Raw genomic sequence first — 15,958 nt, forward strand, 5'->3', positions numbered from 1 at the left:
TGTAAAGTAACGTAGTAAAGTAGATAGAATACAGCATTTATGTCAGAGATGTAGTATTTAGAAGTACAAAGTAGCCCAAAATGGAAATAATCTGGTAACGTACAGGTACCTCAGAATTATATTCCAGTACAGTACTTGAGTAAATATACTTAGTAGCTTCCACTATTGCAGAAGATGAATTGACTAAATATACTTTCCTTTAGCGTAATGTTGCTTCAATGTAAAACAAACAAACGGTAGGAACCTTTCTCCTAACCGTCGGCACCGTTCCCACTCGGACTCAGTAAAAGGATGGACACCATTACAATCGGATATTTTACATCTTGAAATTACCGTTAAGTGTTTCTCCGGTCGGTAGTTTGTTGTCATATTTAACATTTAACATTCAAACGTTAACGGACACCGTGTGGCTGATAAAAACGGACGGAAGTGTAAAGGTGGATATAGTTGAACCCGGAACGTCGGTGTGTGTGAACCGCTACATGCTACGTGTACAGTATAACAGTGAACCGGAGGCTGCCTGTTAGCTAACAGAACACACCGGTTACAAATATGGAGCATTCTTCACCCGTTTCACTCCAAGCGGTAAATGTCTGCTCGCCGTGAAGCGTTTGTGGAGTTAGCTCGGAGTTAGCATGGAGGAGAGTTTGGTGTCGCTAGCTCGAGAAGAGGATGAAACGTTAATCTGAGAGACAACACGCCTGGTTTGGAGTCTCTGTCGTTTTTTTAAATTAAACTGGACTGAAATCACGCCGCTGTCAACATGATGTACTCATCGAGAAGAAAGCCAGTCCTCTACTTCAAAGAGGAGAGAAGGTAATATGGATTTTTATTTATGTATTACCTTTTTGTCTTAGTTGTTTTATTCTGTCCATTTTAAAGATGATATTACTCTACATCATGTTTACGTTATTCCCGTCACTGGTGGAATGTTGCTAAAAGAAAATTAAAAGTTGTCAAATGTTTTCTTAACACAAGTGGTTGAACTCTTTCTGTCTTTCTGTTTGTTGACCGGTTTGTCTAAAATTCGAGCTGAAATGAAGAGCCTTTTTAACCCTTTTAGATCACATCCCCGGTCATATTCACACCTACAGTATTCAACAAGACATAAACCCAAAGAAATACAAGAAATACATTTCTTTGTATTTTGAAATCTACTTCCATTTTGTTTTGTTGCTGTAAAACCAAATATGACGCATGCTTACATCGGCTAGTACCAACCACATTCAACCAATAATATCATGACATCCATTCATCCATCAATCAATCTAAACTAATTTAGCCAATGCTCAAATCAAATTCCTCCCAACATTATGTCTGTCCTGTTTCCCTCAGAAACGTCACCAAACAGAGGATAGAGACTCTGGAAATGATCTTTCAACCCTTAGTTGTAAATTTGAATTAACCCTCCTGTTACCCTCACATTGTTCGGTCAATTTCACCCCTGCAATGTAAACCTTCCGAAAATTATTATAATCCAAATTGTTACCCAGGGTTATGTTTCAGGTTTCTTCTTGTTTCCTCATTAGTTTATGGTCTCAATCTCTAGTTTCAAGTCTTCTTCAATCCAGCATGATGTTAATTTAGTACATTATGATCCATTTAGAGTCCAATAGGTCAGACAGCAGGGGATGCTTTAGGGCCATTCCGTGTCATTTCATCAAAATCTTCCCACCTGACCGTCTCAGAATGTCCTGAAAAAATTCAAGTCCAAAGACACACTTGTTCATAGGACAAATCCAAAATATTAGGTCTCTACTGTCAACAGTTTTCTCATGAAACATCATTGAATGAAGGGTAGTTTAGATGGTTTTTGGCATCATGCTCGGATAAGCCATTTTTAAACAGCAATATCTGGAAAACTATCTCACCTGTGGCCTTTAAAATTTCTACAGTGTATATCTGTATATTACTAATAGCCTCCAAACATGAAATATCAGGGGTGTAGCTCAATGATAACCTAGTATGGTAGGTACTTTAAATGTGGCTTGTTGAAATAAAGTAGTACATTTCAAGAGTGGCTGAGCTCCCATTTTTGCAGATAAAAGACTTCTATCACTTCTGCCTCTATCTCTGGTGTTAGCTTAAACATTCTACAAAATATGGTTTCTCTCAGATGATTAGTTTCACAGATATTAAGGCTCAAAAATGGAAGAAAACACATCTTTGCCCAACTTCAGAGCCATATTCCAAAAAACTGACAAGTATCAGGTCCAAACTTACTTTTTTTAAAAGATCAAATTCTTGTTAAAATCATATTAAAAAATCGGGAGGGTGTTTTGCCTCATTTTGTTGCACTAATTTTTTAAAATCCTGATATTGGTGGGGTTTTTGTGGTCGGTTTTGGTACTGCATGTCATAACAGCCTACTAGTAAACATCACAGGAGGGCAGTTCAATTGTGTTTTTTAACCATTTACCAAAGACTTACATGTGACTAAATGTTACTGATAAATTTAGCCTCACGAAAACATTAAAATGTAGCACAGTTGTAGTTACAGAGGCAATACGTCCTTGAATGTGAGTTAAACATGGTGAAAGCAGCTTTTAATGTCTTAAACCATGAACAAACAGCATAATATTGAAGACTTTTGTCATACTTTAAGTATATAAATTACACAACCAAATCAAATAATAATCTTAATTTGAGCATAAAGATTTTACATTACAGTAGAAAAGTCTCCAAAGTTTGATATTGAATAACAGTTTGTCTCTATGCTCACTATGAGGGATCACACATTTTTCATCTTTTAAATCCAATTCCTTCGTCACATTCATTAATTTGTCAGTCACTTTACAAATTGTCTAATGTACATCTCTGCTCTGTTGTGCTCATCTTTTTTGATGGCATACATGCGCCCAGTTTCTGTAGAGGGAACGTCAAATCTTGCAATTCTATGCTGCAGTGGGACATTGCACATGTCTTCTCTTCTTGGCCAGTAGAAACTCTTGGCAGGGCCATGTGGGTGCATGAACTGAACCAGTACATCTTCATCTGAAACATCTCTGATACTTCCTATCCACCATTTCTGATCATACACACAACTCACATATTGTCTCATAGTGAGCATAGAGACAAACTGTTATTTAATATGAAACTTTGGAGACTTTTCTACTGTAATGTAAAATCTTTATGCTCAAATTAAGATTATTATTTGATTTGGTTGTGTAATTTATATACTTAAAGTATGAAAAAATGTACAGTCTTCAATATTATGCTGTTTGTTCATGGTTTAAGACATTAAAAGCTGCTTTCACCATGTTTAACTCACATTCAAGGACGTATTGCCTCTGTAACTACAACTGTGCTACATTTTAATGTTTTCATAAGGCTAAATTCATCAGTAGTATTTAGTCACATATAAGTCTTTGGTAAATGGTAAAAAACACATTTGAATTGCCCTGCTGTGATGTTTACTTGTAGGCTATTAGGACATGCAGTACCAAAAACGGCCACAAAAACCCCACCAATATCAGGATTTTAAAAAATCACTGCAACAAAATGAGGCAAAACACCCTCCTGATTTTTTAATATAATTTTAACAAGAATATGATCTTTCAAAAGAAGTAAGTTTGGACCTGAGACGTGTTGTCAGTTTTTTGGAATATGGCTCTGAAGTTGGGCAAAGATGTGTTAACTTCCATTTTTGAGCCTTAATATCTGTGAAACTAATCATCTAAGAGAAACCATATTTTGTAGAATGTTTAAGCTAACACCAGAGATAGAGGCAGAAGTGATAGAAGTCTTTTATCTGCAAAAATGGGAGCTCAGCCACTCTTGAAATGTACTACTTTATTTCAACAAGCCACATTTAAAGTACCTACCATACTAGGTTATCATTGAGCTACACCCCTGATATTTCATGTCTGGAGGCTATTAGTAACAGATATACACTGTAGAAATTTTGAAGGCCACAGGTGAGATAGTTTTCCAGATATTGCTGTTTAAAAATGGCTTATCCGAGCATGATGCCAAAAACCGTCTAAACTACCCTTCATTCAATGACGTTTCATGAGAAAAGTATTGACAGTAGAGACCTAATATTTTGGATTTGTCCTATTAACAAGTGTGTCTTTGTACTTGAATTTTTTCAGGACATTCTGAGATGGTCACGTTGGAAGATTTTCAGAAATTTGATGAAATGACACGGAATGACCCTTTAGTGTGAATTGTGTGAATTTATATTTGAGATTTCTGTATTTTATCACAGATAATACTCTGCAGGTTTTGGTTACTGTTTCTGTGTCAGTTTATCAAGTTGTCATGACTAATGTCTGTCTCTTTAGCTGCTCCACCACGTTCACCAGCTCGTCTCTAACTGTGTCTGTCAGCTGTTTGCTGCTGAGCCGCTCGTGAACGGTCATGGCCACATTTTCTGAAAGCAATGTTTCTTTTCAGTATCTGTAGTCAAGTAAATCGTTTAGTTTATATATCCATATCCAATATCCATCTCACAACAGACCGTATAAGAAGTGGACGTTTGTGCATCTTTTCTTTTCTGGTTTCTGGCTTTCACCTGCTTGGCTTTTTAGCCGTCACAATCTCGACTTTAAGCAGTTTTCTTGTAATAAGAACTGACACAAGATTCCAGTCGCAGTTTGGTGGAAAGCCGCCTAGCTTGCTGTCGTGGTAGTGAAGTGGAAAAATAGAGTCGGATTACAGGAAGTATCATGTAATAAAAACACAAATGTGGCATTTTATTTGTTTATTTATGACGGGAGACCATATGATTTATCATTATATTATTTAAAATTATTTGATTTTCGAAAATGCATGTTCACATAAAAAGTAAAAGTGAAGAAGTATTCTCTCTGTGATGCAATAAAAATATTTGCTTCTTAACTAAATGTTTAGTGATCTCAGTATGTTTTCATGCCATTTTTAAGAGTTTTAAGCTTATTTTTATAATTATTGGGATAATAATGTGAATTGCAGTTAGTTCAATAGGGGTGGGTAAAAATATTGATACGGCCCAATTAGGGCTGCACGATTCTGGAAAAAATGTGAATCATGATTTTTTTGCTTAGAATTGACATCACAATTCTCTTGCACGATTTTTTTCCACAAAATGTTTATTGCACTGATGAACTTTAACAAAACAAAAAAACGTTTGTTGCTTTGGCAGAGTCATAGTAGTAGTTCTATCATTGGAAGATAAGTATTTTTTACAAAAGTAAAAAAAAGAAAAAAGAAAAGAAAAGTATGTCTAAAAAGTAAAAAATTTAGACATGCGGCTGATAGTGAATCAGGCTCTATAAAATGAACCATCACGCTCAAATACGGCTCGATGGTCCAACTGGACCATAAATCAGATGTAGCGGGAAAATGATCGATTTCCCACAATTCTGCCTCGACCACTGCCTGCTGCTTATTGTACATGTTGGGAGCGCAATGTTTGAAAAGTAGTTCCGGGAGGGCATCTAGTACTGTTTGTTGTGAGTGTTTATCATCTTCCAAAATCCCTCATGTTGTACAGTGTTTATCAGGGCCACCTCCACACCACCGAATGCGAACCTTTTTTGGGCACAAGGTCGGTTCATGTGGATGGGTGACTCTCACCACTACCGCCTGGGTTTTCGTCGCCATCCATTCAACCTTCCTTACCGGCGCTGACTTTCCTCCGCTTTAAAGGAGAAATCCGGTCATTTTTGACCCCATTTCCGTTAGGGCCCGACCGATATGGTTTTTTCAGGGCCGATACCGATACCGATATTTATGAAAATGGGAGGCCGATAACCGATATGTGCAACCGATAAATAGAAGAAAAAAATTCTAAAATTTGGCACACACTGACTCGAACTTCCATTAAGTGTTTTTAATAGTAAACATTTTAAGTACAGGGAGCTGCCAACAGCATTTGTAAAATAAAGCCGAACTTAACTTAGAATAACTTAACATAGAATAAAACTGGGAAAAAATAAATAAATCAATGAATAAATAATCATCAATAAAAAATAAAATCACTCCCTGCTATGAGAACTGAGTAAAACCTGCTATGAGAAATGAGTAAAACATCACTGTACTTTGCAATGAACAATAGGCTGGTTTAATGCCCAAGCCTAATATTGCCAATTAAGTAAAAGAACATTATAGTGCAGGAAGCACAGCTGCTCGGCATGTTGCCCAGTGAGGCTTCTCCTGTTCTTCGAGTAGATCAGAGAGATCTCACTGAAGACTCTCTCACTGGGAACCGATGAGGGCGGTGCGCACAGAAACTTCCTGGCTTGTTTAGCCAGAAGCTTAAATCGTTGTTCATTCTGCTTCCACCACTGGAGTGGATCCCCCTTTCGGCGGTCAATGATTGGCTCCATGAGATACAACCTCACCTCCTCATCAAGCCCAGCATCTGAGGCCGATGCCTCTCCCGCATGTGGTCCTAGCAAAGAGCTGAAGATGGCATCTATCCGGCTGCCAGATGGTGCCTCATTTCTCCTCTGTTTTTTTCGGGCCTGTTGTTCTGCAGTGTATTCTTCTGCTTCGGCCTCTTGCGCCACATCAACCTCCTGTGCTGTTTCTTCATCATGTGCCTCCGCCGAGGCACTCTCTACTTCATCCTTGAGCCACTGCTTCGCCTTCTCTATTGTGTTGTCAGAGGAAAAGGCATTATCCTTGTAACGTGGATCTAGCAGACAGGCCAGAACAACATGCTTGGTTTCTTCAAGCTTTGCAAACCTCTTGATGAGGCTTTCCTTCATACCTTGCCGAAGAGTTTTGATCCCGGTTGTTCTGGGTCCTTCATCCTCCAGCAGCATCTTCAACACACCGACACATGGAATGATTGAGGACGCAGAGGAACTGCTGCTGCTCACCTCCAGCGTGACCTCCTCAATGGGAATCAGGGTCTCCACAAGATTAGCTACCAGGTCCCACTGGTGAGCACTTGGAGCAGCAAACCCCCCATACTCCCCAGAGTAGAGAGTTAATGCTCTTTTCTGCTCCAGTGCTCTCTGCAGCATGTGCAGTGTTGAGTTCCACCTGGTTGGAACTGCTTGTATGAACTGGTGGACTGGAAGGCCAAGTTCTTGCTGAATTGTTTTCAAATGGTCCTTGGCCAGGACAGAATGATGAAAATGTGTGACACAATGCTTCACTGAAGCAATTGTGTCAATCACTGCTCTCTGACAGGACAGGCCATCATTTACAACAAGCTGCAACTGGTGAGCAGTGCAGCTGAGGTCTGGTACTTCAGCAAGCCTCATGCCTTTCATCATATTGGCACCACTGTCACGAAGGACAAGGGCTATGCGCTCTTTGTCAATGTGCCATTCCTCAATCATTTCAAGGAATTTATCCTTGATGTACTGCCCTGTATGGGATCCTTCCATGACCGTCGTGTTCAAAACAACTTGCTTCCTCTCCCACTCATTGGTAATGAAGTGGCATGTCAGGCTCATTAGGGACTCAGTTGTTCCAGACCAGCAGTCTGTGATAAACGCCAATGGGAACCCAGCATTCTCTGGTTGGATAAGGGTTTTTATCTTTTGCACAACCTTTGCATGGATTGCAGGTATCTTTTCAGTGCGGTAAAACTTCTCGCTTTTAAGTGCATATCTTGGATTAAGAGCAGCCACAAGGCGCTGAAAACCAACATCAGAGACAACGGAAAATGGCTGGTTGTCAGTAATTTTCATTTCTGCAATAAGTTTATCTATTTGCTTAGACTTCTCATCTGAATTGGCCCACTGTTTTTGTCGCTGAAACAGGTCTGCCACTGTAGGCTGGTGTGATGGTGCTTTCTGAGATTCCATTTCGCGCTGCTCCTTCTTTGCCGCTTCATATAATTCTTTATGGTGACTTCTGAGATGGGACCATAGATTAGATGTGTTGGCCGTTTTAGCCACTGTAGCGCCAGTGCTGACCGAGACTTTGCATGCATTGCAAACTGCTTTGCCTACACCACCTGACTGGCTGTAGTAGTCCCACACTGCACTTTTGGCTCGTGTCTTTCCTGTTGGCACATCCATCTGCCTTGGGGGAAAATAATGTGACACAAGTTAAATTGGGTAGCATAAGCAGTTGCAATCTAATACAGACATATTTAGAAAATAAATATTTGATACAAACTAAATCTATTTTCAGACATTGTAAAAAAACAAACAAATAATAATTGTACATATAAATTGTAAATAATTTATAGTATGTCTCTATATAAAAATAGTCAAAATCATATATAGATAAGCCTGTATATTTCTGTAAATATACGGCACTAGTAGTTTACTTAAAGTAAAAAATAAAAAATGCAAACTACAGCACGTATAACCACCTCCTGATTCAAGAGTTTATTTTACGTCTAGTGGCTGTGCTGGGCTGCTTGTCTGCCTCTGGGTGGCGAGGTGAAACGAAAGCATTTAGGTATAATGTTTTCACGTCACAAATAAAGGCGAATTACAAAGAAGTATTTGGATCATTGTACCTAGCGCACATCAAATGCCAGCACTTTGAGATCACACCAGGCGTGATTAAATGGTCAAAGGGCCTGGGAACGCACAATAAAGAAACTAATAGACTGAACGTACAATGTGCCTTTAGGGCCTGAGTCGCGTAGCGTAGTGTTCATGAAGTTGTTTACCTAACACCAAGTTAGTTAGCGCAAGCCTACCAGGGATGCTGTCGTATCTCTGTAGCTACTTGCTGCTAGCTACTGCTAGCCTGTCTGTCTACCCGTAACAAGATGTTACACCAGTTTGAAACGCAGCGACTGGCCAAAACTTAATTCTATTTAACTTAATTTGAGGGACATTGCGACCAATCACCGTTGGTTCTACCGTGCTGGGTAACTTGTTAGGGAACAAGGCTCTCACCAGAGCCGTAGATGGGAATGTATATAAGGCTCTGGCTGCAGATATACTCGACCCTCTATGCTGGCTCTTACTCAGGCAGGCTATAAAGTAGCTAACAGGCTATCAAGTAGCTAGCAGGCTCTAAATGGTTCGTCTCGGGAACAAACACAAACACGTTTTATTTGGTCTTCATTGACCATGGCTTTCAGTCCACCTTTCGTGTAGAACTACAGACACGTTCACGTTTCCATGTGGGGTTTTAACAATAACTGTAGTAGGACTATACACCATGTTGAGACTGCTCTATGGACAACCTTTTCAGTGAGGAGTATTCGCTGTCATTCTGGTTGTCCTTGCGTGAGCTAAGGTTTGTGTCGTTATTACACAGATCAAATGGATCGGTTTCACAAATTAATAAACACCTTGTGGTGCCGTGCTTCTGCAACGTTGGTGTGTTTGTGACATATTGCAGGGGATATTGCTTCGTATATGCTTACCTCGAAGGAAATGTGTTTTCTCTGCTTTAAGTTGTATCCGCACGCAGCACCGTCCTTAGCCCCACGTGGCCGTCTAGAAACCGCTCACGAGTCACAGGGAGCGTGAAGGCACCCCGCCCCGCTTGCAGCCTTGCGTGTTGATTGGTTGTATTCCGTGTGCCAAACCAATCAGATGCTGTGACGGGCGAGGCAACTTGGCAAGGCTCATGAATTCCAAGTGGCAAGAGCGGAAGGCGCGTTCAGAACGAAACGGCTGCAAAATTGGTTGTGAAAATTATATGAACTTATCGGTGGGAATTTATGGAAAGTCCCTAAAATGTTAAATATCGGCCCGATATATCGGTGCGGCCGATAATCGGTCGGGCCCTAATTTCCGTTGTCCTCAGGGTCATCCCGACTTATTAGAAGCAAAAAACCCGACAAAAATTGACGTTGCCTAGCCCGAGATCTGTACCTGCCTGGCAGCCTTCCAGACTCGCTCCAATGCTAACCCATTGGGGCACGTTATATCTGCTTTCCTGGGCCTCAGAAAACAATTCCAAGACCTATGCAACACAGGTTGGGTCCGTACGAGACACCACGGCGCTCGTTTAGCTCAAATAGTGTAGCAAAACGACATAAATATGTGTGTTTTAGCATGAAGCTACTCACCTCAAATCACCCTGTAGACATTAGCAGTAGATAGCCGAGCGCCTGTCGTCCCTCCCAGTCACCGCAGAAACGAAAACGTTTTTCACGTAGTTTTGATTTTGTATCCATAAAGAAACGACCGAGCAGTGCAGTCGTCATGTCCGAAATAAATCCATGAAGCTGTTACGTCCATATGTATGACTATGTTACAACATAGCAACGATAGCTTCAGCTAGTAACGTGCCGGGCACTTGTCCGTCCCAGTCACCGCAGAAACAAAAACGTTTTCCTCGTAGATTTTGTATCCATAAAGAAACGATCGAGCTGCGCAGTCGTCCTGTCCGTAATAAATCCATGAAGCCGTTATGTCCGTATGTATGACTATGTTACAACATAGCAACGACTGCTTACAGCTAAACAGTAGCCTGGAGCCAAAACAATGCAAGTCTCGCGCAAGTTCCCGTCTGCATACATGTACTTTTGTTTTCATCTTTATTTATATCACAATATTGTGATATCGTGATACGTATCGTGAGGTTCTTGCCAATACTCAGCCCTATATTTCGGCCAGTATAATGGTGGCATTATATTCTCATGACGTCACATGTCAGTACGTAGCTTGGTTACACGATTCTTTTATAACTAGATTTAAATTCCAGCCTTGCCAGATTTGTTGTTTCTTTGTGTGCTTGCTTCCCTTTAAAGACGGAGACATTTAATCATCTGCTCCGTGTTTCCAGGTTCCTGTCTGGTAAATGTACCATCTACAAGCTGTTCGGCCTCTGCATGGTGCTGCTGGTCGTCTCTCTGCTCTGGCTGCAGCTCAGCTGTTCAGGTGAAATGAATGAAGACAGGCGCCGCCCCCAGCAGCAGCAGCAGCAGGCGCCACCGCCGCCACCCTGTCCCCCGGCCGACAGTCAGCCGCCTGCGGCGGACGACCCCTCCTGGGGTCCTCACAAACTGGCCCTCATCGTCCCCTTCAGGGAACGCTTCGATGAGCTGCTGGTGTTTGTTCCCTTCATGCACACGTTCCTCAACAAGAAGAAGATCCGCCACAAGATCGTCATCATCAACCAGATGGATCACTTCAGGTCAGGAAGTAATCTGCACACGAAATCTGACTTTAGTTTCATTTATAAAATATAATATAACACCATGTGAAAATGGTTTGCCTCTTGCTGTTGCCATTATCCAACATAAGGTCCCATGTGGCACACAGGAAGGGATGCATTAAGCTGAGGGAGGCAGGAGAAGAATATGAAGCAATGAAGGTTGGGGTGGTAGTAGTAACAGCAAGCTCTTGAATCTACTTCATCTCCCCTGTTTATTAGTCAGCACTAATTCTACTCCACACAAATGCCACAGGATGTCGTATCCAGCTACAGGTCTGACTCACTTGTTATGTACGTTTTCTGATGGATGGAGCAGGAGGATAAGGCGAGGATAACTCTTTCGGGCTCCGTGGACACACCAGGAACATATCTGTTGGAACCACATTGTTGAAAAAGTACATTATGCATAATAAGTGAAGGCTATAGTGATGCTGTTAGTGTCTCTTTGCCCAAGTGTTCAGAGGATTAAAATGCATCTTGTGGTGTTTTCTACGTGTCCTGGTGGTTTTTAGGAGCAGCCACATCCAGATTTACACCTGATGACCCAAGACTCATTTCAGTGTGACAAATATACTGTACATTATTTTTTGTTTTATTGTTCCGTCTACAACCTTCATTTCTGATCCAATAGCAGCGAAGTTCAGGAAGTCACAGTTCACACCACAGTAGCGGAGACTTCTGGTCTCGTTTCAGATTCAACCGAGCGTCTCTGATCAACGTGGGCTACCTGGAGAGCGGGAACGACACGGACTACCTGGCGATGCACGACGTGGACCTGCTGCCTCTGAATGAAGCTCTGGACTACGGTTTCCCCGAGGAGGGACCGTTCCACGTGGCCTCGCCTGAGCTGCACCCGCTGTACCACTACAAGACCTACGTGGGAGGAATCCTGCTGCTCAGCAAGAAACATTACCACATGGTACTGAGCAGCTTCTCACTCCCATTCTTAATCTGCTTCCTCATTGATTCCTGATCATGTTTCTGTGTGTTTGAGTGTTTCTGTGTGTTTCAGACGTTTTCTGAAAGTACTAAGAGAGAAACTAAACTTCAGACCACAGAGTTCCAGTTAGAAGCTACAAACGTCCTGAGAGCGGAACACAGAGACTATTAAACGGTCTTTTCTGCTCAGACATGATGAGTCTGTCTGAGCAGGCCCTTAATCTAGTTGTTTGGGACAGCAGAATTATTTGTGTCGACGCATCGATGTAGTTGATTACGTCGACGAGTCGTCCCAGCCCTACTGGACCAAACAACGCGTAACAATATGACGTCCCTCCTTTTATTGCCTTTTAAATGGCGTATATCCGAAAGATGTGAAGACACAAATTAGAACCTGAAGCTTTGGTTGAAGCTGTTTAACACTCATGTGTCTTGAGTATTTTATTTTCGTATGCTGTATTTTGTCCAACATCTCATGTAAAGCGTCTTTCAGTATCCAAAAAAGCACCATATAAGTCCTATGAATTATTATTATTATAATTAACGCGGTAAGATTTTCGCTGAATTCATCAAGTTTCTCTCAAACATCATCAGGACAAGTCTCGTTTGTGCATCTGTTCTTCGGTTATCCCTCTAAGCAGGCAGAAAACGTTATTAGATGTGAAGCAGGAAATAAAAGGATAAACTTTCTGTTTTCAGTGTAACGGGATGTCCAACCGGTTCTGGGGTTGGGGCAGAGAGGACGACGAGTTCTACAGACGACTGAGAAAAGCTGAGTTACAGGTAAGAGTCTTCAGAGAACAGAGGTCAACCCCAGAACAACCAGTTTGGTCTGTTCCCAGAGCCCCATGTTAGAGAAACCTGGACCATGTTTGGGTCCTGAGCTCGATCAGTAAGGATATTGTTATCCATCGTGACTTCTGTTAACTCTCTGAGCTTTTGTTGTTTTTCTCTGCAGCTCTTCAGACCGAGTGGAATCACTACAGGATATAAAACCTTCCTCCACATCCACGACTCAGCCTGGAGGAAGAGAGACCAGAAGAGGGTCGCCGCTCAGAAACAGGTACCAGAGTCCTCTTGTTACACGAAACAAACGAGAAAGATAACTTTAGGAGAAACTGCATCCGAGCAGTGGGCATTCTTCGATCTATTATTATATAACAGGCAGCTGGTCGATGCGAAGGCTGCCACATCTTAGCTGATAAGTTGACTAAGACTGCTTTTGTCGATTACTGAGTGTAAGGCTTAAAGAGTCAAAGAAAAGATTGTCTCCTGATTTGGTTTTCCGCTCGGCAAAAAGTCACGTTTCACGTTGTCATACTCTTTGAAAAGATTTTATGAACCAGAGAAGCTGGAGAATGTTCTCCACCAAAACCCTCTCAGGCTTACGTCACGTGGACAGAGTTGTGCCTGATGGTGCTGCTAGTCAGCGCCAAGCAGCCAAGAGGAGCGACTAGTTACTACTGGAAAGACGAGGAACATATGGGAGGCTCTGTCTGTACGAGACAGAAAGGAAGCAGAAAAAACGCATGGAGAGAGGGCAGGAAGGTTAACACTGGGATGGGTATATATAATATGTCATACACACTATATTGCCAAAAGTATTCACTCACCATCCAAATAATATAAATCAGGTGTTCCAATCACTTCCATGACCACAGGTGTATAAAAGCAAGCACCTCGGCATGCAGACTGTTTCTACAAACATGTGAAAGAATGGGTCTCTCAGGAGCTCAGTATATTCCAGCGTGGTACTGTGATAGGATGCCACCTGTTCAACAAGTCCAGTCGTGAAATGTCCTCACTCCTAAATATTCCAGTCAACTGTCAGTGGGATTATAATAAAGGAAGAGATTGGGAACGACAGCAACTCAACAAGAAGTGGTAGCATACCAAGAGATGTTGGACAACTCCATGCTCCCAACTTTGAAGAACAGTTTGGGGACGACCCCTTCCTGTTCCAACATGAGGCAAGGTCCATAAAGACATGGAGGAGAGAGTTTGGTGTGGATGAACTTGACTGGCCTGCACAGAGTCCTGACCTCAACCAGATAGAACACCTTTGGGATGAATTAGAGTGGAGACTGAGAGCCAGGCCTTCCCTCCAACATCAGTGTGTGACCTCACAAATACACTTCTGGAAGAATGGTCAAAGATTCCATAAACACACTCCTAAACCTTGTGGAAAGCCTTCCAGAAGAGTTGAAGCTGTTATAGCTGCAAAGGGTGGATCGACGTCATATTAAACCCTATGGATTAAGAATGGGATGTCACCTTATGACGTATATGCAAGTCAAGGCAGGTGAGCGAATACTTTTGGCAATATAGTGTGTATCTTGTTGTGCGTTCGCTCATGGAAAATAAAGAAATAGACCAGACACAGAAACTTGCTGAAGATTGCGAGCAGATGCTTTGCAGCGCTTCCACACTCGGTGAGAACCCAGCGTTACACACTAAAGTCACTTTGAAACAGACAGCATTTATTTAATCAGTTGGCTGTAAGTCACAGCTGTGATGCATCACTAAGTGTGAAATAAAAAATGAGAGATCTTAATCCCCCTCCCCTCCCTCCGCCCCATAGGAGCAGTTTAAGGTGGACCAGGAGGGGGGGCTCACAAACCTCCGTTACCAGGTGGAGTCCAGACAGGAGCTGACTATCAGCGGCGCTCCCTGTACCGTCATCAACACCAAACTGGACTGTGACCAGAACCAGACGCCCTGGTGTCTTCTGGCATAGAGGACGTCCCCATACGGCTTTCGGGTTCTGTTCAGTCAGGAAGTTTGGAGTCCCTTTTGTTCACCTCAAGGCTTTAAAGTTTGTTTTTTTAATCTAGCGGTGCTAAGCAGATCCGCAAGCGCTGGCCGTGGGTCGAGGTTTTGCCAAGAGACTTTTCTTTTAACGGATGCAGCAGCACTGAGTGATCTGCAGCTGGATCGGTGGAACCAAATGTGGCTGCACTGAGTGGAAAAACCGGTACAAACAGACATAGAATGAATGAAATCCGCACGCAGGACACAACCTGGACTTTAATATCCCAGAGGATCAAAGAAAGCATGTCCCCTTATTGTCAGGTACATCTCAACAACCAAACTGCTGCAGCCAAACGTTTGCAGTGGAGTAAAACCTCCTGATGGTGGTTTCTTACCTGTCGATGTGTGTCTGACCTCAAACTGACTGTTACACCCAACTGACCGAAAAGAGAAGCCAAACCTGAGCCCTCTAGAGGTCTACTTTGGGAGGTTTGGTACCGCTGGCATGGTGTGAAAGTCTATTTTTGTTTTTACTGGGATTGTGCAAATGGAGCAGAGCAGCGATGGAGGAGAGGGACGGCTTTAGCAGACATGAAATAGATCTGCCAAACATGCATCATACTGTAACGTCGGAGGCTTTGTTTGAGCTGTTATCCATGTTGGAGACATTTTAAAACTCTTCACAAACAAAAGTATTTTTGCAAAAGTGACTACTAATGTCGAAAGTATCTGATAATGTTTTTATTTTCCTGCTGTTGGAATGAGGAGAATAAGGTCTACATTTTGATATACTTATCCAACAGAAAGTAGCGTATGGATTATTATTTTTTTATTATATATCCCTCTTAATTAAATCACCACCAGGAAATTGGAGGCTTTCTTTTAATTCTGTGATGAGACATTTTCTTAAATATGAGAGAACATCCCCAAATGTATGTTCTGTGGTGAATGAGGTGCGTTTCAGTGAACTGACCAAACGGGTCTGAAGTGAACTGTAGTGGATGACGACGTCTAGATGGTTTTGGCTGCACGATATATATCGTTTCAGCATCGATGCACAAAAGTCACATCACAGGCAAATGAACTCACACACCCCATGCTAGAACAGTAAATCTTGCACAGTAACTAATCCAGTATTTCACTTTGAAATTAAAAAATTAGGGAGAAGATTCCTATATTTTGTTCATATTGCAATATATCACAGACCACCTAAAAATTACAATGTCAGTATTTCACAATGTCATGCAGC

The 15,958-nt window shown here is 41.9% G+C and overlaps 1 protein-coding gene across 1 annotated transcript; it reads left to right on the forward strand.

Annotated features, from left to right (window-relative positions):
- The first annotated feature begins 295 nt into the window (after positions 1-295).
- b4galt7 (xylosylprotein beta 1,4-galactosyltransferase, polypeptide 7 (galactosyltransferase I)) lies at positions 296-15,752 on the forward strand. The gene is made up of 6 exons (XM_084009576.1): positions 296-816; positions 10,648-10,998; positions 11,713-11,938; positions 12,658-12,741; positions 12,917-13,021; positions 14,540-15,752. The coding sequence occupies exons 1-6, from the start codon at positions 764-766 to the stop codon at positions 14,693-14,695; spliced, it is 975 nt and encodes a 324-aa protein (XP_083865702.1). The 5' UTR covers positions 296-763; the 3' UTR covers positions 14,696-15,752.
- Positions 15,753-15,958: the final 206 nt, after the last annotated feature.

The sequence above is a fragment of the Eutrigla gurnardus genome, assembly GCF_963514095.1.
Source record: "Eutrigla gurnardus genome assembly, chromosome: 5".
Taxonomy (NCBI): domain Eukaryota; kingdom Metazoa; phylum Chordata; class Actinopteri; order Perciformes; family Triglidae; genus Eutrigla; species Eutrigla gurnardus.

Bases quoted from the DNA above. Each gene is read 5' to 3' on its own strand.
- b4galt7 (XM_084009576.1), top strand. From the start codon at position 764: ATGATGTACTCATCGAGAAGAAAGCCAGTCCTCTACTTCAAAGAGGAG. The intron at 817-10,647 runs GTAATATGGATT...CCGTGTTTCCAG, and splicing joins TACTTCAAAGAGGAGAGAAG to GTTCCTGTCTGGTAAATGTA. The intron at 12,742-12,916 runs GTAAGAGTCTTC...TTTTCTCTGCAG, and splicing joins TGAGAAAAGCTGAGTTACAG to CTCTTCAGACCGAGTGGAAT.